We start from the raw sequence: 27,915 nt of genomic DNA, 5'->3' as shown, positions 1-27,915 counted from the left end.
TGCATGCCCAAGCAGGGAAGTAATGGGACATATGGATCACCTTACATCCCCAAGTAGATTACCCACATCACACTGAGAAGCAGGGGGAGACAACAGCTGCCACTGGGCTGTTACTCCACCTTCCACATACATAGGTGAGGAGAGTCACATTCCTCCCTTTACTGGTAGCCAGTCCAGAGAGGCAAGTAAGTTGTACCAGCCAAAGAGCCTGAACAAATTATTTCCCCCATAGCAAAGCGGGAATCTGGGAGCAGATTGTGATCCCCGGAGTCACGTTCAGGTTCCTGTCTTGCTCTTGGGGCAGCACAGCTATGCACTGCCCTTGACTTACACTCTATCCCAGCAGTTCTCAAACTGTGGGTCAGGCCCCCAACATGGGTCGCGACCCCATTTTAATGGGGTCACCATGGCTGGTTGAGATTTGCTGGGGCCAGAGCTGAAGCCTGAGCCCCACCACCCGGGGCTGAAGCTGAAGCTTGAGGGCTTCAGCCCTGGGTAGCGCAGCTCAGGTTACAGGCCTCCTGCCTGGGGCTGAAGCCCTTGGGCTTCGACTTTGCTCTCCCTGCTTGACGCGGTGGGACTCTGGCTTTGGCCAACCTGGGGTGGTGGGGCTCAGGCAGGCTCAGGGCTTCAGTCCCCCCTCCTGGGGTCATGCAGTAATTTTTGTTGTCAGAAGGGGGTCGCGGTGCAATGAAGTTTGAGAACCCCTGCTCTTGCCCACGAAGACCTTTGGGGTGCATTGGCTCTTGTCCAAGTGCAGTTCTGAAGTTACCTTTGTACCACCACAGGAGATTTATTGGGTGTAGAAAACAAGCATCTGGGGGGAAGTGACTTGCCCAACCTCACCCAGCATGCTAATGGCAGGGCTGGGAATTGCACCAAGGTTTTGTAAGTCCCACACAAGTGTCCTAGCCACTAGGCCACAATGGCTCCCAAACTTACTGTTTAGGCAATTTTAAGATCAAAGAATTCACACAAGTGGTAACTAATATGGGGAACTGACCCTGGGAAATGAGTTAGAGCTTTGGTTAATTTGTTCTTATTGGGAATCAAGTATTAGTCTTTTGTGGATATATTGGTAAATTATTAAATATTATTTTTCTGGGTCATAAACTCTCCCAAGAGTGACCCAATAAATCTCTCTAGACCTGAGGAGCTTTATAGTATTTATACTGGTATTTTTAGCAGTGTAGTATCCTGCTACCTTGGAGTTCTTCCCCACCACAGTGAAAAACTCCAGAGGTGGGGAAAGGTTCTGGCAGAAGGGTGTCAGCAGGGAAAGCTCTGGCAGCTCCCTGTGGCCGAGCCTTTCCCTACTGCCTCTCTTGTGTCAGAGCCTTTCATAGACATGAGTAGCTATGCACCGCAGTGTGGACACAGCCTTCGGTGTGTAGATAATGGATTGATCAGGGATCTTGTCCACAGACTAAATTAAGACATGGAGTGAGGTTATATATTTTATTGGACCAACTTCATTTGGTGGAAGAGACAAGCTTTCAAGCTTCAGAGAGCCCTTTGATTACCTTTCCAGACCTGAAGAAGAACTCTGTCAGGATCAAGAGCTTGTCCTTTTGACAAACAGTAGTTGGCCCAATAAAAGATATTACCTTATCTTCCTTGTGTGTCTCATTGAATTCACAGAAGTTTTATTTCTGAAAAATAAATTACATTCTCTTGCTGTCTGTCTATCTAAAAAATGCCGATAGATAGACAGGCAGACAGATAGATATAGATATAGATATAAAAAGTGCTTTGTAGATGTATATATACAAAACAGTTTCTACCTATAAAAATTCAATTCTACTTTAAGCAGATTAAGTTATATTGAAAGGATTTAGGAAGGCCTTTTGAAGTTGAGAAATTTATGTACAGACCTTGCCTTTTAACTTATCTGGAATTATTTTACAATAATAGTAATCACAAGTTGATTTTAAAAAATTAGCATGAATAAAATAATCATAGAAGAACCCAGCCTGAAAACCTACCCTTCTTGCCCAGAAATGAAAATAGGAGGAAATATTAGAGGCTAAGTTCCACCTTTGATTAGATTGCGCAGTTTAACTGAAGTCATTGTGGTTGCACCGGTGAAATGAGGACAGAATTGGGCCTTTAGGTCTAATATTGCTTTCTCTTACACTGGTTTTATACTAGTCCTGATTTACACACACATAAGCAAGATCAGAATCAGACCCATTCTGCTGCTCGTACATTTCTTCTCTGTACTTTTCTTGATCAAAGAAAAATTCCGTGAATTTTTAATGAAAGTAGCTGCTCCAAAGTGGGCAATCGAACAGTTTTGATTCAAACAGACACTATAGTCTAGAGTCACAAAGAAACACAGTTTCTGGGTCTTTTGAAGGCAAAATGGCAGGACCAGAACGAGTAAGATAGGACATATTGTTATGATCCAGATTCTGCTCTGAGCTCCTCCCTATAAAGCCCAATTGAGTTATTGGAATTGCAAAGCGTTAAAAGTTGGGGGGAAAATTTGGCCCCGGATCTCATCTTTTCTTTTTGTGTTGTGTGATTTAACCTTCTGCTTGCAGACATTTGTATAATGAAAGTTATTATTTAAAATATCATTGACACCTCTCTTTTGAAGGTAAACTCTATTGCACATCTGAGGGAAAATTTCAAAGGAATCCATAGGTGCTGGAACTGGGGGTGCTCCCGCACTCCCTAGCTTGAAGTGGTTTCCAGCATATACAGGGTTTACAGTTTGGTACAATGGCTTTCAGCACCTCCACTGTAAAAATTATTCCAGCACCTCTTGAAGGAATCGTGAATTAAAAACAATTCTGGGAGAGATTTTCAAAGTTTAGGATTCCCATTGACCTGTGCTCCTAACTTGCTGGGCCTTTTTGAAAATCTTCTCCTCTTTCTCAAACAAAGAGGTCTTATCACAGACCTGAGCAGCCATGAAACCCTTGTTTTAGGCCAAACGCTAGGGTGGTGTCTGTACAAATGAGTTGCCAGCTGAGAGACTGGGGAAGAAAGTCTGATTTGTCAGGAACTGTGCAAACAGAATCAAATAAGGTGTTATGAGACAATGTTTTTGGTAGCTAGTATTCCCTTTGTATTTTCCATAATGTGATTCATTTTTCTTTGTAATGTTTTCAAGATGCCCATAAAGGATAATCAGGAAAAAAAAATCCAAATTGACAGAACTGATTTTAAGCTTCAGGCTCAAAGCTTCAGGTTGTTGTTGTGGATTCCAAGTACACAGTGCTCTGGGTGAGATTCGGCTCTCATTTGTGATGATGATGATGTAAATCTGGAGTAACATCATTTACTCCAGTGGCTGTCCACTGGATTTACAGCTGCGTAACTCAGAAGAGCATCTAACCCCTCATGACAGCTCTGAGACCAGAAATGTAAAATACTCTTTGTGATGGCCTTTGGGACAGTACAGAATAGCCACGCATTGTCTATTGTCAGATAAAATGAAACATGTTTATAACCTTCACGTTTTAAATGCTTATCATGCACTGAATGATTTTTGCACTTTCTATAATAGTAGGGCTTCTCCACATAAATGCTGGGAAAATACAGCATTGCAAATTAATTATGGATAACAGAAAAAATATACTCATTTGACTCTGATCTCCTAAGATCTAGTCCGTCGTCCAGAAGCTTAGTGTCTTCTCTCTGTGATGTTCCCTGAACATTACTGTGACTAATAGCTCTTCAGATGCATTTTTATGATTTGGGAAGCAGTAAATTCTGTCTGTGTTGCATTAATTATCTGCAGATTTAAAATGTTTCACCAAAAGCCATTTAACATGACTACCGGGCATGCACAAAGGCCACTAAAATCAATTCCTTGCTAGAACAAAGGAGTTGCTGGTTTTTAAAGACAAGATCCATGTAACTTACAATACGATAAATGTAGTCATAACAAATGAAATCAAAAGAGCTTCAAATTCGGAGTTCATTTTAATTCTTGTGTTTCTTCCTGACTCTCTTTCTTATGCTGCAAGACAATCCTGTTCGCTGACTGGGACTCCATAGCAAGCGAGCACTCTGTGGTAAATATGAGTGTGCAACACATGATTTATAATGTCTGATACACTTGTGCTAATTGCATCAAAAAATAGCAATAGTGGCAGAGTACATACATTATCTATATAAGCTCTGAAAATATTGTAGAATTTGAATTATGTGCACCTTAATTCAAACTAGGGTGTCATATTTTGTAACTGTATATCACAGAGAAATTCAGGCTGTCAGTTAGCTACAGCTGCTATACAGATATCTCTGTTACATCTGATTGACTGCGTTTTGGGTACTTGCTACTGATGAAGGTGAAAATCCCAAGTATGGTAGAGGAGAATTGTTTTATTGTCACTTTTGGATGTTGCTTTTATGAAGTGATTAGCCATTTTGAACCTGATTTTCAGCTTCCAGCTAGGTGGTATTTGCATGTTCGCAAATGTGCACGCACTTTGCACACGCCCCTCACCGTGTGCACACCCAGATCCCCGCCTGTGAACAAAAAAGGCTACAGGAATACCTTTCTAGCCCTGTGAGTATGTAAAATTGGGATCGCTTTCATGCAAAGCAAACGCCTTTTCACAAACGCAAATGTGCACTTACCCAGGAGGTAGGCTAAAAATAAGATCCTTGAAGTAAGGATCAGGAGGAGCATTAGACAAAGTAAATAAGTTAGCCCTGGGATGGAAGTTAGTGTGCTCCAAGGTTTGTTTTAAGGAAAATTCTAGGGGCCAAATTCAGACCTTATGTAATGGATGCAACTCTCCTGGAAGTAACTAGGCCAAATTCTGCAGTGACAGAATGGTAATGTAACTTAAACCTCACATATAACTGTGGCGTAAAACTGGGGCAAGTGCTAAAATAATGCAACTTCAACTGATTTATCTGTCAGCAGGTATGCAAAACCAGTGTAAGTTCCAGGCCAAAAGGGCCAGAAATTAAAATGCCCCAGGAAAAATAACAAGGAAATATGCACAATAAAGCAGCCGTCTCATCCCACCTTACATTTCACCTTCTCACTGCTCCATTTTTCCTGCTGTAATCTCCACATTCTGCTCCCTCCGCATAGATTATGGATTTACTTTGCAAACTCCACTCTCACGAGCGCCCATTTTCTGGCCAACTTATACCCAATATGTAACTTACAACACCATTTATGTCACTGCTAATGTAGTAGTTTTACAGCCCAAGGTGAAAGAGAGTTCAAGGGGAAAAGAGATAAAGTGGTTTCATTCATTCATTGTGACGCAATATAGGAGGGCTTTGTAAGTTCTGTTACATATTAATTTCATTCAAATCCAGCCATATTAAGTTAGTTGATGATGATTTTTTTCTCCACTGTGACTCAATTACAAGACATTTATAAATCCAAATGAATGTAAGATGAGCACACAATGCATAAAATGCATTTTTCTCCCCCTTCACCATTACCAAGGATGTGACTTGGTAATTATGATCAGTTTACAAAAATGCTTTAAGGGGAAACATTTTATGATCAATTTAAGTATTACTTCGGCTATTAAGTTACATAAACTTTATTAGTGGTTTCATTAGAATAGAAAATGAAAACACTGACCTTTGTGCTACTCATTTCTTTCTATTTCAGTTTAAAAGTTTATTTTCAATGCTTTCTTAACAAATTTAACAGACAACCAGCAAGGACCAAGCATCGTTGACTTTAATTAACGTGTGCCCAGCTATCATACCAGGGCTGACTTTGGCCCAGTGTCACCATGTATTTAAAACATACCGTGGTGTCTGTAATATTTCCCATTCTGAATGTATGGAGCACCATGTATGGCATGGTGTGGTAGACCCCAAGCTTTTAATAGCAACTACTGTACTGTAAAAATAGCCATAAAGTTTTAACTCCTACAAACAGAACTAGAACTGCAATCCTTATTCATGCAGCTACCATCAACATGTAGCAATCACATCACTCCCCACTGCAATCTCTGCTGGGGTGAAATATCAGCTGTTACCACACAGCAATGCTACACAACATTATAGGAAAATAGACGAAGAATGCACAGCCAATTGCAAGTGGAAAAGTAATTTTAGTAGGGAAAATGTATTTATATGTAAACTGATGGTGTTCTAATCCAGCTCCAAATAAAAGCTACACCTTAGTCAGCTCCAAAAAGCTACCCTTCCTGAAGTACAGTTTTATTAACAAAAAGATAACCTTCAAGGTAATTGCCGTATGTGGACCCTTTGGAGTTTTTTGGATGCTTCTAGGCTGGAGTTCTTTCTTTCAGGGCCTCTCTGACTCAGGCCTGTACTCTCTTACAGAAGGCTACCTTTACCCCCTTTACATTTGGGGTGGTGTATAATGAGCTACTCCTGTCCCAGAGAGTCAGCAATAATTAGTCTGCAGCTTTCTGAAGGGTTCCAATGCCTGCTAGCAGGGTGGGCTAATATTAAAATCCTGCCACTCTTTTAAATTACCCAAATATGAATTTTGACACTGGGAATCAAATGCAAATTTAGGTGTTTTTGTTTCATTTTGTTTTGTTTTTTTAAGGGCTCTTTGTTGGATCAGAATATTGGTCTTATACTTTATCCTGAAAATGTCACCTCCTCCAGCATCATGCCCAGTAGCTCCCTCTGCTCAGGCATTGGTTAAATACTGACTCAAAAGGAAGTGCTCCACCTGTTGATTCTCTAGCACCACTTTCTGAAGCATTCTGTGTATTGCTTGAAGATCTCCTATCTAAGAACTGATTAAGGCCAATCCCGCTTAGTTTAAGAAATCTGGCATGATCAGAGGCAGAGGTGATATATCTGTAGTGGCCTTAGATACTCCTTCCAGTAGGAACCGAGGTGGCATGGCTGATTGACATTGTCCTTATGGAAATATACTTTTCTTCCCCTATCGAAAGAATATGTCTCTTTCTTGAGGAAATTTTTTTTCGACAATGTGCCTGAGCTCCAGCTGTACCCAAGCTCAGATCTCCCACACAGAAGCATGCTGAAACATTGTCCTTTTTTAATAAAGAGTGACAGGTTATGTTTCATAGATTGGTTTGACTGCCTAATGTGTTCCTACCAACCGGTCAAATTCACTGCCTAATGTGATCCTAGCAACCAGTCAAATATTAATGAGCCAGCACTCAGAAGGGCAGAGTGATCTTTCTATTGTTCATTATGTGCCTAGATAAAAGAGAGGTTACTTTTTTGTACTGCACAAAATTATGTAATTTTAGTTTAGAGTAATTGCTAATCACCGAAAATTGAAATGATCCTTGGTTTTGTTTTAAAGAGCATAGAAGAACAAGAAGTAGAGGAAAAACAGAAGTAGAAATGGAATATGAGACTATAGTGAAAGTGAGTGAAATGTTCCCCTTCTTATCTAGTAATGCGCATGTTGTTTTCATTTTTCATGTCAAAACGTGAGTCGGTGGGGTCCACAGTTTACTGCCCATTAGTTCACGTGATAACTGAAATCTCTGAAGGTTTTGAATCCTTTTATTATCTGCTGGCTTCGTAACGTATGTTGCCACTGGTGGTTATACTCTTTTTAGACTGGGAAAGCAGTTTGTGGCTTCTTTGCCTCACACTCCACCCCACTGTTTTGTTTGTAATGCTTTTGTCTCACCTCTAATGCAGCGATCAAGAGATGCATGTAGCAGCATGAGTATAAAAGCTTTTCAGGCAGCCATCTCCATTGCCCTTTTGATCATCTGAGCATCTTCTGTTCCATCTCTCAGCCAAGTCAGAGCCAAAATCCCATTCCCTCGAGACCACCCACGAGAAGGCCAATGCTCTGTTTCCCATAGACTACTGGAAAGTCCCCTGAAAAAGCAAAGAAAGATTATGGGGAAGGAAAAGAGGGAACTTAAAGTCTCCAGAGAAGGGCATCAAGGACTGGCAGCATCAGAGAGGGGAAGGGACTGTAGGCAAAAAGTGGGACAGAGTGGGGCACAGAAAACATTAGAGGCGTGAGGGAAGGGGAGAGATTCAAGCATTGTTGATAGGAAAGAAGGAGGAACAGAAGATAATAGGGTAGAGAAGAGAGTGCCAAGGCAACAGATCTTAGGGATGGAAAGGAGAAGAGAGGTAACCAGGAGACGGGAGAGGTAGGGGAAATTGTGGCAAGCAGTGAAAGGGGGAATTAGTGGAGCCACCAGGAGAGATTAAGAGACAAAAGCGGGGGAATTATTCTGGTGGAAATGAAGAAGACTGAGGAAAAGACAGACACACCCACCAGGACAGATGAAAGTAGAGTATAAGAAAATAATTTCTTTCTTTAAATTGTTTTATAGACGGGTTGATTCTCAAAATGCCCTACCAGAAGGGATAAGAGTTTGATTGTGTGTCACAGGGCAGTGGGGATATGACTGTGTAGGAGGAAGGAGGCTTGGGACAGCTGCTTGAAGATGCGGATGTGCATGGGATCTCAGGTTTTCTTCTGCCTAGGGGATGGAAATAAACTGCTTTGGTTATTAATCAGTCATTTTTGTTTGCTTTGTTCTGATCTTTTACCATTTACCTGATTCTACCTTTCTGAATGTTTTAATATGCGTTGTGTCTTGCTGATGGAATAAGAACAAGTTCTTTTGAAGCACTGTCACTTTGGGGGGACTAGCAAGGGACTTGGGAAAACTAAGTATTGTAACAGAACATAACTTCCCATTGGAGAGTTCCCATAGTAAAGGATTTCAGATAATCTCTAGGAAGGCACTTACCTTTGTTTGCATACAATACATATTTTTCAGTGTTTTTCATATTTTTAGGGCCATATGGTGCCAGGGAGCAAGGGGCAACAGCCTTCACAGAGCTGCTACTTCTCCTCCTTCTGTCCAGGTAGAGAGGGAGGAAGCCAAGGGCTGAGGAGTGAGTGGAACACACACAAGTGAAGCAATTTGTGCCAGCTGTCAGTCCGCTGCAGGTACTCACCCCAGCCCTCCAAGAGGCCGATTTTGACTCTGAGTCACAATCTAGTTACCAGTGTGCTTCTGAGGAAGCACAACCACATGTTGCTGCCCCTTTCTCCGGGCTTTGGCAAAGCCACAAGTTAGTGCATAATCTTTAAAAATGCAGGGCGTTGCAATTGATGGGTACAGATATTTGGAGGGGGACCCCAGACATCTAATCTTAAAGAAGGAGGTGATTGGGCCACACAAGGTGGTACAGCCGAGACAGAGATCTGTGGTGGGGAAGTGTATTGATAGTAGTGTATGGAGAAAAGACTTAATTTACTGCAATCTCTATAGCTCTCCTCTGAATTTTTTAACACAAGGTTCCTATGCACCTTGAAAGTAAATATCTCTCTCTTTCTGTAATTCATAATCCTTGCCATCAGTAGCTCAAGATCACATCTTGTTTGGATCTGGAGTTACTCTCCTTTCTACTGTGATGGCTACAACAAAGTCAAACAGTGGTTAGGCCTCTTGGTTGCTTTGATCTCTGTTTTCCATGCTGGCCACAATCATTTCATTGCTTCCTTGTGCTCCCCCCATGTGTTGTTTTAGCCACCTGTTTTCTGTAGTCTTACAATTAGTTGTAAAGGCTTTGAGGGAGGGACTGTCTCTTCACAGCTTCATAGATTATAAAGCTAGAAGGGACCAGTTGAGTCATCTGTGTATAACAGGCCATAGGACTTCCCAGTTGAGTCATCTGTGTATAACAGGCTATAGGACTTCCCTGAATTAATTCCTGTTTGAAATAAAGGATATTATATGTTCGTATAGAGCCTACCATATTGGGACCATCGTCAGGACCTAGTTAGAGATTGATCCGGGCAACAGTCAGTCTGCAAGGTGGCTACATCCCTTTGGGATTTGCCATGATAACAGCAGTTTGGGGCCCTGGCCTCTAGGCTCTACTGTAATAGAAATAATAAATAATGTATATGTTTACTGATGCTTAAAATGCCACCTTAATTTGAGCCACATTGGTTTTCTGATGTGCATGATCAGTCTTCTGACCACGTGGACTCTACCATAGTCTTCACGTATCTATTAGGGTTGTCAGGCGTCTGGTTTTCCCCAGTCGAAAAGGGACCCTGCCGGCTCCGGTCGGCACTGCCAACCAGGCCGATAAAAGTCTGGGCAGCAGCTCAATGGGGGCCCGGGGCTAGGGCAGACTCCCTTTCTGCCCTGGCTCCACGCTGCTCCTGGAAGCGGCCACCAGGGACTACCAATGGGACCTGCGGGGGGTGGTGCCTGCGGGCACGAAGGCACTACACAGAGCCACCTGGCCGCCCATGTGCCTAGAGGCTGCAGGGACCTGGCGGCCGCTTCCTCGGAGCCACGGTAAGCACTGGTAGGACCCCGCACCTCCCTGCCCCCCAACCTCGTGGCCCAGCCCGGAGCCCCCTCCTGTACCCCAAATCCCTTATCCCCGGCCTCAGCCGAAGCCCTCACCCCAACCACCTGGCCCAGCCCGGTGTCCCCTCCTGAAACCCAAACCCCTCATCCCCAGCCTGCACCTCCAGCCCAGAACCCGTACCCCCCCCCCACCCCAGCCCAGTGAAAGTGAGTGAGGGTGGAGAAGAGGCGGGGTGGGGGTGTTCGGTTTTGTGTGATTAGAAAATTTGCAACCCTAGTATCTAAACATACTAATGCACGCTTATAATCTCTTATATAAATGTTTTTAGTTGTTGTAAGATCTCTTGCAAAGAGAATAATGAACTTGTAAAATACAATGTGTTTAAAGCAGATATTTCACTCTAAATTGTGCTTAGTTGTCTTCTCTCAGCTTGGCAGAATTAGGCCACAAAACTAGGGCTGGTCCTTGCTTGTCATGAGCTCTCGGTTCAACTATTTATACACAGGAAAGCATTGGACAAGCATTTTCATGAGCAAACTTGTTGCAACAAAAGCAAGTAGAACTGTGAGAGCATAATAAATACCTCGGTACCTGATGATGTGCAGAAGGGACAGCCCGGGTGACTTACGGGAGACAGCATTATTACATTGGCAACAGTTTGCCAGGGAGCTGATAGTTCTTTGTTTTTATGCAAATGTCATGAGGATATTGATTTCTGCTTCTCGGAGATGTACTCTCTTCTTTCCTGAAAAGCTGAAGGGCTAGACTAGCGCTCAGTTTCTTTGAAATAACTCAACTAACATTCTGAAAGTCAGAAATAATAGTGTTCAAGATTGCTGCCCCCTTTTGACCTGAGCAGCTCGGCAATGTTCAGGCCCTGTGCGATGTTCCAGTTGGAAGGAGAAATTGATGGAGTCTGGTATTTTCTTTGATGCAGTCTTTTTTATTGACAAGGAATGTACAAAACCCAGTGTTTTCTGAGTGCAGAAGGAACCAAGTAGCATAAAACAACTACTTTTGCTTACAGCACAAAAGGCACTCTTTTCAGCTTGCACCCCGACCCAAAAATCTCTTCCCAGGGTTTTTCCATGGTCAGCCACCATTCTTTCAAGTAGCAGCTCCTTACGTGGTCTCTCCCCCGCCCCCAGTCCTTTTTGTCTGTAGGCAGTTACTTTTTGTTCTGACTTCCCACACACAAACACGTGCCCAAAACAATGTTCAGCAAAAGCTCCTGAGCAGGGCCACAGACTTCTTTTGTCTTAGGTGGGCCTTATGCTTACAGTCTTGTTAATTAAAGGGTTGGCTCACACCCATCAATCTCAGTCCATAAAAACGTTTCACACAGATCATAACAACACCCCCCACATACACACACCTCAACTTCACTTGTTGTCCCAGTGAGGCTTAAAACGGTGACACTCACCAGCCCCATCCCAAACAGAAATTTTTTTTAAACGTTCAGAATGATACAAGGTTAACTATTTACATATGTACGGTGTCTTTCTGTCAAGATGTTTTCACATCACCAACCCAAAGGAATTTTATTTTCTCCCAAATCTCTTTTCTCTCCCTGGGTTTCATGTCAACCAGACCCTAAAGACTGCCAATTGTTTATGTGGAATTTGCTGGCTGAGGCAGACCACACCCTTGAGGAGAATTCACTCTGTAACAACTTTTCCAGTCTCGACTTCCACAGCTACATTCTCAGATTCAGAGGGCAGCAAAACTGAAATTCTGTCCTCCAGTATCTTCTCAGAGGGTTCTTATGGATAATGTTGGGTTTAGTCCTGTGACCCAACAATACAGTGTATACCATTTCATTGATTTGGGTCAGTACTCTATAGGGTTCCCTCCCAAAGTTTATCCAGTTTAGGCCTCCTACCCTTCTTTCTTCTAGGATTGTGGAACCAGACCAGGTTCCTCCTTTTAAAGGTTTCCCCAGATGACCTTACATCACACAGCTTTTTCATTTTGACAGAGGCGATCCTCAGATATTCCCTAGCCAAAGGTGTGATTTTTTTCAGTTTTGGAATGTAGGGTAGTCCCCATGGTTCAAATCCCTTTGTTCCTCTCCAGGAACTCCATACAACAGGTTTCCTGGGTTCCTTAGCTCACGTCCAAACATGAGGAATGCTAGGGTACACTTCTTACTCTCATTAACTGCTGTTCTATAAACCATCAAAAGGAATGGGATATGCTGGTGCTAGTTCTTTGATGCTGTTCAGCAAGGTAGCCAGCTGAACCCCCAGAGTTCTGTTGAACCTAGCCATCGCCCCATCAGATTGGGGGTGTGCTGAGATGGTGCAAATTTTGTGGATCCTAGAATCTCACAAACCTGGTGAAACACATTGGATTCAGAGATTCTCTCTTAATCCATAACTTGCCTGGGCCCCAAAATCTGGTGAAGAATTCATTCACTCGTCTGCTACTGTCACAACCTCTTGGTTTCTTATTAGATAAGCCTCAGGCCATTTTGTGAAGCAGTCCATAGCTGTCATCAAGTATTGATTGCCAGCCTCTGTCTCAGTCAAGGGCCTAAGAACATCAGTGGCAATGCACTCCTTTGGCACCCCCACAAGATGCTGCTGCAAAGGGGCTTTCCCAGTTTTAGGGGGGCCCTCCTTTGCAATGCAGGCATCACGTTTCCTGCACCAATTTCTGCACCCTGCCTGCATGTTACCCAATAGAAATTCTCCCTGACCTTGGCTAAGTTTTTTGCAACCCCCCAGTGTCCAGCAGTTTTAAGATCATGACATCACCTCAGACCCTCCTATTTCATTGCATCTGGTACAAACAGCTGCTACCTGTGTCCATCACTTGCTGCTTTTTCCCATCTCCTATACAATATTTCATCTTTAAGCCTTTAGCTTTCCTACTGTGACCAGACAACTTTTACTGTGGCATTGTTACATTGCATTCCAGGGTGGGTGCATTTTCCAGTTGATTTTCCAATCACACACTATCCTGATATCAGGGTCTCTCTTTGAGAAGTTTTTAGTTGCTCTGGGACACATACTTTAGCCCCAGCCCGGTTGCTCTAATGGATGAAATAGGAACATGGGCCCTTCTGCAAATTAGAGGAAGAGCGGCACACTCATCTTTTTGAGCGACTAGTTCCTTGCTCTCCTGCTTGGGGCAGCGTTGGTAATTAGCCTCCCAACAAGACTGTCTGGATAAGGCAGCAGCATTATCACGCTCATGGCCAGGCCTGTGTGTGGCTGTGAAATCATAGCACTGCAGTTTCTCCAGCCACCTGGCAAGCTATCCCTCAGGACTTGTGACTCTAAAGAGCCACTGCAGGGAAGCCTGCTCTGTCCTGACCATAAACTTCCTCCCATGCAAATAGTGCGGAAAATGTTCTGTGGATTTAACCACGGCTAAGAGTTCCTTTCAGGTGGTGCAATAATTTCTTAGGAGAATTTAGACTTCTGTTGTAACAAGCTGTCACTCTCTTAAGTCCCTTGTGTTCTTGTGTCCGTACTGGCCCCAGACCATAAGCACCAGCATCCATGTCCAATACAAAACGGGTTTTGAAACATGGATAGTCCAAGACAGGAGCAGGAACAATGGCACTTTTCAGCTCTCCGAATGCTACATCATCCCTGTTGACCACTGAAATGGCTCCCTTTCTCACCCAACGTCTGCAGTGGTTTCGCAATATAGGCAAACCCACCACTGAACCGTCTATCATAGGAGCAGCGCCCTATAAAATGGCACATCTGTGAGTGTCTGGCACATTGGCCAGCTCTATACAGCTTCAGTTTCCTTTTTTGTCAATGGAAATTCCCTGCTTGCTGATTTTGTTGTACCCAAGGTAGAGGACCTCTTCTTGGAACAACTCTCATTTCCTTGGGCTCAGTTTCAAATTGGCCACCTTCAGGTTGTCGCAGACCATTGGTAAACCTTTTAGTTCCTGCTCAAATGTTTTCGCAAGCACCAGGATATCCCGTAGGTATAACAGACAGGCTGAGAGAGGCATGCTTGTAATACCCTCTCCATTAGCCTCTCAGTTGTGGCTGGTGCATTGCACAAGCCAAAAGCCATCACTTTAAATTGTCACAAGCTCCGTTCTGGATCCACTTCCAAGATCCACTTTTAAATGTCAGTGTGGAAAACCAGACTGAACCTGCTACAGCATCCAGGGTATCGTCCATTCATGATAATACATAAGAATCCTTGAAAGTGACTTCAGATATTTTTCTGTAGTCCACACAGAAACTGGGGCTGCCATCCTTTTTCATAACCAGAACTATGAGTGAGGCTTATGGGTGAGGCCGAACCAGGCTTGATTATGCCTTCCTGTTACATTTCCTTGATGCCCTGTAGTGCACCTTCCCTTTTTGCTACAGGTAGGTGAGGTGGCTTTTTAATGGGTCTGTTCCCCCCAGTATCACCCTTGGGCCGGACCAGTGCAATACAACATATATCTTTGTTAGATCGGGAGAACTCCTGATTCCTTACCGGAAAGCACTGTAGACTGTTCTGCTAGTCCTCATTTAAGTGTGCTGTACTGAGCTGGAACAAATCCAATAGAAACTCTTGGAGTTCACCTTTATTCCTTTGTAATTGTCTTCTCTACCAGTGTTTACCAGATCTCTCACGTATCGCAACTGCATCCCTTTGTTTACAATTTCCTGTTTGTCAGAACCCTGCCACAAACAAGCGGGGCTCAGTTCTTGTTTCAGATCCACAAGATCTTACTGGCTAAGATTCCCCCAAGACCCTGGGTCTCAAAGCAGATTTCAAAACTCCGCATCTTGCCCTTGCTGAAAAGCTACCATGGCATGTAGCTGTTATAATGGTTCCTACCCCATCGGAGCAGAACAATTAGTTCACTGCAAACCAGTTGCCTACAAACCATTTGTCTCATGTGGGCCATATCTATATAAAGAATTTCCACAGACTGAATTTGTAAGATACCTTGCCTGGCATTGATTGCACAGTTATTAGCCACAATGAAATCCAAGCTAATCATTAGCTCATCCACTGTTTCTGCCACCCAGATTTCTTGTTCCAATTTCAGAGGTCCAATCTTCAAACCCAGTTTTCCCAGTTTTTGAACTGGTTCCCTGACCTCAGTCTCTGTGTCCATTGAAGACCAATTAGGTGGTTCAGTTTGGGATTCCTAGCCTCTTTAGTGTCTGGTCTAATAACTGTAATGTTTGAGCCTGTGTCAATTACCCCTGTATACATCACAGATCCTATTACAGACTCAATAGTCCAACTTACTTTACTGTTGTTTAATGGCCTCACATCTAAACAAAAATTCTGGGACTGATCCTTGTACTTCCCAGCTTTGCCCCTTCAGATTGGTGTTCCCCCCTTCCCCAAAGTGGGAGAGAAGCTTTCACGAGACCCTTGTGACAGCCATAAATTTATAAGAATCCTTCTTTTTGTGGCCAATTTTGTCACAGTACCAGCATTTAACTGAACTCTTTCTGAACACAAAAGTAATCAAATTTCAGGAACAGCTTTTTTCGCTCTCAGCGCCAAGAGTATTCTTTTCAGCCTGCACCCTGACCCAGAAATCTCTCTCCAGGTTTCTTCCACGGACAGCCCCTGTGCTTTCCGCTGCCCCTTTAGACTGTCTCTCTCTGTGTTTTCAGTGCTGTCCTGAACACGAGCCAAATCCTGATCAGTATCTCCTAATTTGGGCCATGTTACGGGGGTGGGAAGGGTGAAGGCTATTCAGTCCAAATAGTTACCCCAGTTGTGGAGAGCAAATCAGATCCCAAGGGGGAAACCTCTGTGTCATCGTGGAGTTGCTCAGATAAACCTATCCCTTCCCCTGGAGGTGAAGTCTGTGACTCCCTCTTGCCTTGCTCACCCCATTACATGGCAGTGAGGACACCAAGGAATGAGGTTGGGGGAAACTATGCCTGAAAGGACCATGGGGTGAGATCTACCCAACTGAGTAAAAGTTGGGAGACAGAATGCACCAAGTAGTGCACATCCAATAGGCTGCTCCAAAATGCAGTGAATGGGCCCATCGGCCCAAGGATCTCCCCTTCTCCAGAGCCAATAGGACAGGTGTTTGGGGAGAGCGGTGGAAGAATGACAGCACAGCCCCTCCAATGCCCACCAAGTCCTCTGCAACCAAAGGGTAAGGGTCATTTTGAGCCCCCAAGCTCACCCTTGCCCCAATAGATGCTCTGCAAAATGGAAAGAGGGCAAGCTTTACAGACATAGGGAGAGGAGTGGGAATCCCTTCAGGGCATCACATGGCCCTTACTCCCACATGAGATAGCATCAGATTTTGCTTCAGCAGAATTCATGGCCAAAGTGTATGCCCACTCGTAACAGATGCACATAACTCTCATTAGCATTGATGGTAGTTAGGCATGCAGCAATCTAGCTGAATTCATCAGATCTAGTTGCATAACTTCATGCAGCGATTCACTGACTTAACTACCTACTGTATTCTGCTACACAGAGGTGTAGGGGGAATTTTCTTTCCTCTGGTTAATGACATTGTGATTGACAGATGCCAGCAGTAAGAGGGCTAATTTGATGATTTTAAGAAAGAATAGGAGGAGATACAGTCACAAGTCTGTACTGTACACGGGGCTTCATAAGAAAGGCTGAAGCGAGCCCCTATCGAGAGCCTGGCTACTAGCAGCTAGTGAGTACTGCCATAATTTACTCGTACCAGAAGCCATGATTCAGGAAAGCTTTTACATACATGCATAAATCAATCCCTGTTCAGGACAGCATTGAAGCCCATATTTAACATTAAGCACATTCTAAAGTCCTTCAGTGGGCTTTGACCACAAGTTTGAGCGCTGTTCTGCATCAGGATGCTTTCCTGAATCAGCGCCGCAGGCTAAAATTTGCAGGCGCTGTTGTGTAGAGCTGGAATTCTGCCTGGCGTAGTGTCAGCTGCTATATCTAGTGACAGCATGGCTTATGGGAATAATATTGCACTTCGCAGATCACATTCTGACATCTTTATTTTCATGCAGTAGGTGTTAAAAACACATAAGTAAAATACATACCATGCAATATGTAGGAGGGATTATTTCCGCAAATAGTTGATACTGAACTTCAATGTTTCAGAAGTGATTAGTAAAGATTAAAACTTACAGTAGTTACTATTCAATAGGTACATTACGGTAGAATCCAGAGGCACCGATCAGAATGAGCGTTCCATTCTACAAGTTGTACAAACCCTTACAAGGATATGGTCGGTAATCTAGAGAATTCACAGTCTAAGGTACCTGCTTTTAAAACACTCGTTTCTGTGTAAATGCTACAAAGGCAAAATTTTCGGTGCAGGGTTTAGGACTTTAGAGTCAGTACTCCTGTTAGAACTAATGACATTTATGGGAATTAAACTCCTCCACCGTTCTTTTAGTAATGTGCCTTTTATTGCATATAGTGGATACTGCTGCAGAAAAGGCCATTAAAACACATTAGAGGTATCAGTGTAGAATGTCGAATGGAGCTGAGGGGTATAAGATTCTGAGAATTATAACTCACCGTCAGTCACTTTCTCAATACACAACGTCCTCAGCAGCACAATGGGACCAAATTCTCTGGCAACAACCGCTAAAGTCTGCTTCATTGTTAACTTACCCTATCGCCCTAGAATACCATTTATTCCTAACCCCACCCCCACTGAACAAACCATGGCACATGCTTGAAAATACTCATTGGTGAAAAAAATCATCCACCGTTATTTTTGACCATGATTTTATTTTAAAGATGGGTTTTGTTTGCTGTGTTCTCCGACCCAGCTCCACTCCCTAGGCCTTGGCTTCTGCGGTGTTGTCCAGATGGCCTGGCTGACTACCTCTTTGCTTTCATGTATGCCAGAGAAGTGGGATCCTGGTAGCCAACTTCAGCAGCTTATCTCCCTGGCTTACCAGACCCAGCTTACAAGTCTACACTTCTGGCTCCCACATTCCCTGCCTGCAAGCTGGACTCCCATCCTAGCTCCCCAAAGCCTGGCTCCAACAAACAGTGCAGGAAGCCTTGAGAACAAAGCTGGAGAAGACAAGGCAGATCTTGGCAGGACTGGGGCAGGGAGACAGGCACAAAACTGCAAATTCCTCAGTATCTTGGGAGAATGCCAATTGTAGTAGCAGAGTCCATGGGAACTGGGGCAATTCACATCTCTTAGAGCTATGGTTTCAGGCTCTCTGCAGATTCAGACAGAGAGGTTTTCACTTGAAACATCACCTAAGTGTATATCTGCAATAGCATGTGCTAGAAACAGTTTTTAAAAATGAAAGCTGAGATTCTCAAGCATGCATCCGATGAAGTGAGCTGTAGCTCACGAAAGCTCATGCTCAAATAAATTGGTTAGTCTCTAAGGTGCCACAAGTACTCCTTTTCTTTTTGCGAATACAGACTAACATGGCTGTTACTCTGAAGCACAGTTCTGTGGCACAAGATGAATTCTGCATGGCCAGATTACAGGGGGTCCTGATTATAGCATATTCTGCTTTTAAAATAATTGAGAGGAGAGCAGTTTTCTCCTGTGTCCCCTTCCAGCCTTCCTAATTATTCATCTTGGGCTAGTTTCTCTTCTTTTTATAATATTTTAATGTTTCCAATTCCCCTTCTCTGTAAGCAGTCAGATCCTGATGACTGATGCTGCAATCCATGGGGTGTGACATTACAAGTTGCTAGCCTGAAACCAGCTGTGGTGTCACAGATGCTAGAATGTGGCTTCAGTACATGAACAGAGCAGAAGGCTGGCTCTGAAGGAGAACTTCAGCTGTCTTAAGGCCTCTTTTACAAAGAGATCAAGGCAGTTTAACAGCTTCTCAGTGAGCCACAACAGCAGGCAGATAAAAATTAAGAACTGTGAATTCCCCATGTGTGTAGACAACGTGTCTCTCCAATAAACCCATCTCTGTTAGCTAACAGAAAAGCAAGAGCACTGACTGAACTATTTAAAGCTCCCCCATCCACATTTACCTTACATATCTATTATTTCTGAGGGCATTCTGCACCAAAAAATTAAAAATTCTGCACCCAATATTTTAAAATTCTGTGAGTTTCATTTGTCAATAAATGAATGCAGAGGATCCAGCATGACAGTGGGGAGCACAGGCCACTGGCTGCACGAAGGTGGGAGATCACCCTGCAGCCCCAACCCCACCCCTGGGACCCAGACTCAGCAGTGAGGCTGCACCCGACCCTGACACAGCAGAAGACCCAGAAACACCCTGGGGCCCTGCCCCTCTGCACCAGGTGCACCAGGGATAGGGCAGACAGGCTCAACAGGCAGGATCCAAGTGTGGAGGGGCTCAGTGTGGGGGGATCCAGGTGTGGGGTGAGAGGATTCCGTGTGGGACAATCTGAGTGCAGGCAGCTCAGTGGAGGGTCTAGGTGTGGGGGGATCTGGATGCACAGAGGCTCCTTGGGGGCTGGGTTCCAGGTGCAGGGGCAATGGGATTCTGCAGGGGCTTCCAGATGAAGGTGATTGGGGCTCAGCAGAGGGGTCTGGGTGTGGGGGTCTCAGCAGGGGTATCTGGGTGATAGGGAATTAGTGGGGTGGGAGTCTGGGTGCAGCTAATTGTGGGGTCAGTGGCATGGGGGTCTGGATGTGGGGGCTCCGGGTGGTGCAGGGGTGTGGGGCTTGTCAGAGTGGGGGTTTGAGTGCCAGGAGCTCAGTAGGCGGTGGTCTCGGTGCAAGAGTGAGGATCCGGAGGCAGGAGATTTGAGGGCAGGGGTTGAGGTGCAGTAGGGTGGGGTTTGGGTATGGAGGGCTAGGGGTATTCTGGATGTACTGGGTGACGCTTGGCAGGGGTGTCTGGGTATGGGAGGTCTGGATTCACAAGGGTTGGGTGGATGCGGGGGGGGAAGCCGCTCCCCATACAGTGTCCCCTCCCCCCACAGCTGAAGAGCGATGGGGCCAAGAAGCAGGGGGGGATGCTGAGCTTCCTGCAGCTGGGGGAGGTTTCTGGGGGTGAGTCTTACACAGCCCCAGCCACTCCTTGCAGGGGAAAAGGAAGTCCCATCCTCTCCTGCCTCCAGTCCAGCCAGGACTAGCAGCTGATCCCGGCTCAGAATAGAAGCCACTGGCTGCGGTGTCCCCAGCCCCACAGTGATTTTCCTCTCCACAGGCTGCTCCAGGTGCCTGAAACAATGTATCTGCACTACTAGGGAGCGATGTGTGACTGCTCTTGAAGCTTCCCTTTGCTTCCCTGTCAGAAAGTCATTTTTCTGCAGGGAAGCAAAGAAATCTGCACAGGGCATGAATTCTGCGCACACACAGTGGCGCAGAATTCTCCCAGGAGTAGTCTATTGCAGTATCTTCTAAGTGAAGTTTCTCAAACAAATAAGTCCTTGGACTTGTGTATGAAGCTGGCCTTCCTTTACATGAATAATATGTTTCTTTCAGCACCGGACTTTTGGCAGAAAGTAGTTATACTGTATAATCTGGAAAGAATACATGGAAAATACAACAATATGTGTTAAACATCTGTAGATAAAAGCTTATAGCTGCAGCAATCTGTCTTAGCGTGTAACAGCAGAAAATGGTAAACTGACAAAGAGTCTCTTGTGTATTCATTGCTCCCATTAACTTTTCTTTGTTATTTGAAGGCTGAAGAAACCTTTTCTGTTAGCCAAGATTCTTTGTTGCTTCAGCTTAATTTTCATTGCAGAACGTTAAATACAGGTCATGTCTACAGTGCAGCAATTAATGGATAGCCTAAAGTCTTATTATTTCAAACTAATTGATGTGTAAGAAATTTTAAATAACATAAGAGTGATAGGAAATTTTAGGAACGATTTATGTAACTAATTCAGAATAATCCTATCGCTGTTGTAAAAGTAGCAAAATAATTTAATTATTCAGTCATACTTATTAGTGCTAATATTGCATGCCTTTTTTCTACATTTTGAAATCCATGTTCATGGATGGGTCAGCCAAGATGAAGTTTTACAAGTCATAGTTTTTAAAAAAGAGTTTTTTAAATTTACAACCTCGCTCATCTCATAGCTGATACTTCCCTATCACCACTTGAGCTCTTCCCAAAGAAAAAGATAACTGTCTGGTATCCTAAATAAAACTATGCAATCTGGATGTATTTTAAATAGAGCCATTAATCAATCAACCAACGTTTTACAATTCCCAAAATAATGTGATCATGGCAGGTTGTGTTTTTTCTAGTATACATTCAACTTGTCTCCAGCTAGATTGTGATCAGAATTGCCATCACAGAATACATTCTAAACATGCATGAACTGAAAGAGCCTTTTAATGCACTTGGGAGATGTCAAGTGTGATAACAGTAGCAGGGGTCTAACAAAATAAATCTCTCTTCAAACAGACATTCTTGGCATCTGAAAAAAAAGCGTGGCACAGAAGCAGGAGAGGGATTGGTAAGAACAAAACTTAAAGAGCTTAAAGTTACAAATAGTCAAGAATAGAAATTAGATTCAGACAGAAAGCAAAGGACATTCCTAGGGACCACATTATACCCTCCTGTGGTATATCTCGGACAAAGGGAACAGAAGACTTGGAGAAACTCCATAGGGTTCACCTCACATCCGGCCACATACTCAGCTGGAGTAGACCTGGCCTACTTTAATGGGAATATGCTAGATTTACACCAGGGACTGAATCCAAAATCCATTTAAACCATTGGAAAGACTTTCATTGACTTCAGTAGGCTTTGGATCAGGCCTCAGCTGAGGATCTGTCTTACAGATTCTTCGTAGTGCCTGGATGACCCTGGAGGAAGCAAGGGTGGTAGCTTCTAAACCTCATGGATCTGTGGGATCTGTACTGAAAGAAAGTCCCAATGACATGGAGGGTTTCCTCTGTACTAATGTCTAGCAGCCATTCTCTCTCCCTTGGCATCCATGCTGTCCTTGGCCAGCCTGCTGTGCCTAAACTCTTCTCCCCTTCCATGGTTGAGTGGACACAGCATGGAACAAAAGGCAATAAAACCACTTGGAACAGCAGTAGCTTCCCCTCTGTATTCTAACAGAAATTCTGCCAGTCAGAGAGGGGAGTATGCCATACAGAGCAGCTGCTCCTCCTCTCTACCCTTTCCCCTGACACACCTCATTCCTCCACCCTCATGAGCCGCTGAGCACTGACCAGACACAGATCTAGCATAGAGGGCCTCCACAGGCCCCAGGGATAGGTGGGGGAGTCATGCCTTACTGCTGTTTCTGCCCTTTCTGCTCCTTTTGGGGCTTTCTACCTCATTTTATGCTTCTTTGCCCATCATCATGCATAATAGTGAATAGCGGGGAATTAGCGATCCCTTATATCTATATCTCCAAAATACTGGATGTGTGGAGTGTGACTGTCCTCTCTCCTGCTATCTCGATTTGAATTTGCCACTTTAATCTCTACTAGAAGCTATACAATCTGCTTGGGAAAAAGCATATTTTTCAGCTTCTGAACTTTCCTCGATAACATGGGCATCAAGCCCTAACAAAAATTTTAAGCAAAATATGCACAGCACTTCAACTCCAGACATACATCTGCTTCAGATAATATCCTGAACAGATAATATTTAGCCTGTTCATGTTGGGGTTATCCTGATATATTTAGGTCTATCTTGTCTGTTCTAATTTTTGTCTGTTCAGAAAATAAAAAACAAGCTGTCACTTGCCCTTAAACAGTTACAATTCAACACCTTCTGCGAGAATAACTTGCAAACGAATGTGAATTATTTAGGGATCTGACTTGCATGCCGAGAGAAAATCTAGATAGACTCCCTCGCCCTCTGTCTGAATCACTGAACAATTAACAAGCTGCTGTCAGTCAAAGTACAACTGAGTTAAAGATTCTCCCTTTCCTTTTCTGCACATGAGGGGACTCTCTTTGATCCTGTTTATATTCCTCCCTGTCAGTTGTCCCTCTATCATTCCAGCATTTTCTACCTTTAAGCTAGGAATTGTTATTAATGATTAGTAACAAATATGTATTAATTAGTCATTGATTGGGTGCTATTACCATACAAAACTATCAGAACAGGACCCCATTATATTGGACACTGTATAAACATACAGTAAAAGAGTTCTTACGTCAGAGAACTGACAAACAAAGACCAGGCAAAACAGGTGGGAAGAGCTGAAAGGAGAGGAAGACAAGGGAACACATTATGTAAACATGTCATGTGCATAACTTGCACGTTTTCCATGTTATTATATATTCCTGTTGATTTGTAATCCACTCACCATTGTGGCATCACTAAGTTGTACTAAACTGGTGCTTGCTGGGGCACCTCTTCCTGTAAGTGACTGGTGGGCCCATAGGTGCCGATTCCATCTGTGCACCAGGGCTCAAACACCCACGGGGAAAAAAGTAGTGGGTGCTCAGCACCTACCAGCCACAGCTGTTCCATGGTGCCACGATCAGCTGTTCGGAATCACCATCGATCAGCTGTTCGGAGGCGTGGCTGATCAGCTGTTTGGCAGCTGAGGGAGGCACTTGGGGGAGGGCGGAGAGCAGCAGGTGGGCAGGAGCTTTGGGGGAGGGGGCGGAGCAGAGTCAGGAAGAGGTGGGGTGTGGGTGGGGCCTCGGGGGGAAGGGGCGGGGCCTTGGGCCACAGTGGGGTGCAGCACCCCCAGGGGAGAATAAACGTCAGAGCCTGTGGGAGGGCTGCTACTGCAGAGTGTAGCACCAGACCAATACTGGTTCTGCAGCAGCAGCGGCCACACGGGTGAGTGGCTTCAGACACCTTCAGAGACAGGGGTGCCAAATCCAGATCTAATGTCAGCACTTGGCGACTCACCTCAAGCCCGTGGAATGTCCATGCTTATTCCTGGCTTGATTATTTAATGACTGTGCTGCGGCTTTATGCACGGGTATGTCTGCGCCATGAGCTGAGAGTTTGAGTCCCTGCCACGTGCTCATCGAGCTGGCGTACAAAAGTAGCGAGGTCTCTGGGGTAGCACAGGTGGTGGCGAGCAGTGGCCTGGGCTAGCCACCCCAATACGTACCAAGGGGGCTCAGGCAGATGCGCACTCGGCAGGGCTAACTCGTACCATCGCTTGCCGCTGCCTGTTTGACTGCAGCAACACCGCTGTGTTTAGCATGCTAGCTTGATGAGAGCTAGGACACCGACGTCTGCCTGAGCTGGGAATCACACCTCCGGGTCCAAGTGTAGACATAGCCTAAGTGGTCCAAATTTCGACCTAGTGCAGTCTGGAGGAAGCAGATCCAACTTCGAGGAAGTCTCTGGGCCAAAAGTGCATCATTGCCAGTATTTGAACATTTTTGCCCGGGACCATTTTCCAGAGGAGCAGCCCTTCCCCCTCAGCAGGGATTTGTGAGCACTATGGTCACATAAATAACACAACTGATAATAATATGTGCTACAATTCATAGGTGATATCCATGTATGGTAAGGTACTCCTCCTCCTTCTGAGGCATTGAGAGCACTGTAGTTTAGCTCACTCTTAGTATCTTCCAAATCCATCAGGGTTGAAGAACTCTCGTGGGATTTGTTTCAAAAGGAATAATTCCCTTTCAAAAGCTAACAACGCTAAACCTGAAGAATTTAGGTTAATGTAATGAAATTACCACTGTCCTTTCATGCTAAATAATGCTTTTTATTTTTTTAGTCCCGAATCGGCTTTATGAAATCTTTTAGAAGGAAACGGATTGTCATGCTACTTTTTAAAACCATTTAAAATGCTCAGTATGATTTACGTTTGTTTTTTACATCAGTCTAGAATTGTATAGCTCACCTGACAAAAGTAGAAGGTAGAATGACATTATGCATTAGCCCTTTTATCCACGTACTGCACCTAACTAAAATATTCAGAGACTTACATTTTTCCAGAAAGAATGCAAAGTCTAGCGGCCTGATTCTATCTCCTTTATGGTGATGTAAATCAGGAGAGACTCCATTCAGGTTGGTACCATGACACCAGTGTAAAGCACATGTACTTGACATCAGAGCTGGACTCTAAGTAGAGAAGAAAAGTCTTACGGCTCTCTCAGGCAAGATTTTTTTTAACAGCCATTTTTTACTCGTATGTAGCCCATCACTTGCATAGAATATGCTGTGTAATGTCCACTGTGGATGTATATGATGGAGGGCCAAAAATATATTGGATCCAGACTAAAATCCTCTCAAAATGGAACTAGGAGTCTGAATGGGAAAACATCATACCAAAGACATACTTAAGGTCAATGGCAAGATTTCTATCCACTTCAGTGGGTGCTGGATCAGGCCCCTATGGGATTGCTCATCTGCTCCTCAGCAGTACCCAAGTGCAGGTGACTAGACGAGGATAAAGTCCCTCTGTACTGCTGACCTTCAGAAGTACCACAGGCAGCTGTGATGGCTGTTCCTGGTTTGAAGTAGGGGAATTTCCCATCTGCAGAACACTTGATGGGTTATTCCAGATCTTCCTTTTCCCCAAAGCCATGGTCTGACTGCCCAGCCAGACTGCGCAGTTGGGAATGACACTGAACAGTTTAAAGGGACTGTGGTGCCAAAGTGGTGTCCCCAGCTCGAGATTTAAAAAAAAAAATCAGTAAAGAAGGAAAAAAACAAATACACACAATGAGGGGACAGCATTCCTGCAGTGCTCTAACAGCCGTGGAAGTAATAGGGGCACAACCATTGTGACTGGGATGGGAGCGTTCTCCATCCATTGTGGGAAGGCCTCTTTCGCCACAGGACTTGGTTTGTAAACAGACCTGCCTGAGGGAAGAGAGGCTTGTATTTTAAACACCCAGCTGATACTGTACCTCAGCCTCTAGCTATACCAACTCCTGCTTGGTTTCACGCCTCTCTCAGGTGTAGAGATGGGAGGATGGGAGCACTGAAGGCTCCAAGAACCTGAGTGGTGCAGTCGGGGGAAGCGAAGTTCCATTACATGAGGTTGTGAATAGAGTCTGAGCCTTAGGGCTTGGCTACACTTGCGAGTTACAGCGCAATAAAGGAGCCCCGGGCGCACTAGCTCACTACCCGCCCACACTGGCAAGGCACGTAGAGCGCTCTGACTCCGCGGCTACAGCGCTGCTGGTACTCCACCTCGGCGAGTGGAATAACGTTTGCTGCGCCCTCGCTGGAGTCCCGCAGCGCCATTTTGAACGAGGTGTTGCTTTACTGCGCTCCGATCAGCCTCCGGAAACGTCCCATAATCCCCTTAAGTCAAGTGGCCACTCTTGTCATTGTTTGGAATCGGCTGTAGGAATGCGGATATGCCCTTTGAAAGCTCCGTTTCTGACAGCCAGCTGCTTATCTGCTCCGAGACAAAGCAACCATTACTGTGGAATGCTATGTGTGAGAGAGAGAGGCGGGGGAGCGAGGGGGGTCTGCTGCTGTCTGAACTCACAAGACAGGATGCTGACATGCTCTCAGCCCCCCCAAAAACCCACTCTCTCTCCCACCACATACACACAACACACTCCCTGTCACATTCCACCCCACCTGCCCCCCATTTGAAAAGCAAGTTGCAGCCACTTGCATGCTGGGATAGCTGCCCATAATGCGCCACTCCCAATGCCGCTGCAAGTGCCGCAGATGTGGCCATACCAGTGCGCTTGAAGCGGTCAGTGTGGACAGACTGCAGCGCTTTCCCTACTGCGCTCTCCAAAGGCTGGTTTAACTCAAAGCGCTCTACATCCGCAAGTGTAGCCAGGCCCTTATCTGTTTGCTAAACTCAAACTCAGAGCATCACAAATGCTGCATCACTGAGAGGTGCTGTGGGTCTGTGTGGCTTAGGGCCCAGATTTTTAAAGCAATGTAGACGTTGGTGCTCTCAGTGTTGCAATGCCTAACTGATTTCAGGGCTTATATCTCATTTTCAAAAGTGATTGAGACACTTAGGAGCCAAACTCTTATTGACAGTCAATGGGAATTAGGTACTGAAGTTCCTAAATCACTTTGAAAATGAGATTGACGCTCCTAAATCAATTCAGTGTTGCAATGCTAAAAAGCGCAGCAATGCCTAAATGCCTTTAAAAATCTCGGCTTCTGAGCCTAAGTCTCATTAAAAGTCAATGGGATGTAGGTTCCTAGGTGCCTACATCTCTTTTGAAAAATGGAGTTTAGGCTCCTAAACCACTTAGACACACTTGAAAATTTTACCCAAAAATCTATAATGTTCCTGCTCTAATTTTTTGTGTAGTGTTGCCAGGCGCTGCTGAACAGTTGTCGAGTCTTGTCTCAGAGGTAGTTTTGTTTTCATAGTGGGCAAAATTATTCTTGTTTTTATGCCATTTGATAGAGAAAAGTTAATAAAAAGCTTATTTGAAAAAAAATTTCAAAGTATTCCAGACTTGTGCAAACCTTCCTGGAGAGAGCTGATCTGACATTTAATTTATCTCCAATCAACATATGCACCTGTTCAGTACAAATTAATATTTACTTTAAGAGAAACCTTCTTTAGTAAACAACTATGTGACAAAGAATCTTTTTAAACAAAGCGCCCCAAGCTCCTGTGTGGACTTGTCTGCTAAGTGCAATGCTCATAGGTAGGTGGTGGGGTGTGGAAAAGGGAGGTTACTTTATCAAAAAGTTTCGCTCGTTTATACCGTTTAAAATAATCTTTTGACGCTACAGAATTTATGAGAGACGATAACACTGAGAGGCAGAAGAGAGCAGTGATTTGAAAGGACTCAAGGAGTTGTTAATCAATGTGGCAATTCTACCTTGTGCCATTAAGCTGAGAGATAAATCAAGGAGCTCTGCTAGAATCACAGCACTGAGT

General features: G+C 44.4%; 1 protein-coding gene across 3 annotated transcripts in view; it reads left to right on the top strand.

The window, feature by feature from the left end:
* Positions 1-27,915, top strand: part of PLCB1 (phospholipase C beta 1) — a 675,122-nt gene that overhangs the window by 630,348 nt on the left and 16,859 nt on the right. The window contains exons 32-33 of one of the 3 annotated variants that reach the window (XM_084624012.1): positions 3,981-4,028; positions 7,256-7,320. The exons of 1 other annotated variant lie outside the window; for it this stretch is intronic. In XM_084624012.1, coding sequence (XP_084480138.1) covers positions 3,981-4,028; positions 7,256-7,294 — 87 coding nt within the window. In that variant the 3' untranslated portion in view covers positions 7,295-7,320. The remainder of the gene's footprint in view (positions 1-3,980; positions 4,029-7,255; positions 7,321-27,915) is intronic. One more of the 3 variants, XM_084624013.1, reaches the window with a different exon arrangement.

This window comes from Lepidochelys olivacea, assembly GCF_965140295.1.
Source record: "Lepidochelys olivacea isolate rLepOli2 genome assembly, chromosome: 3".
Taxonomy (NCBI): domain Eukaryota; kingdom Metazoa; phylum Chordata; order Testudines; family Cheloniidae; genus Lepidochelys; species Lepidochelys olivacea.
Note: the sequence above shows the minus strand (reverse complement) of the source record. Positions and strands in the feature narration are given on the sequence as shown.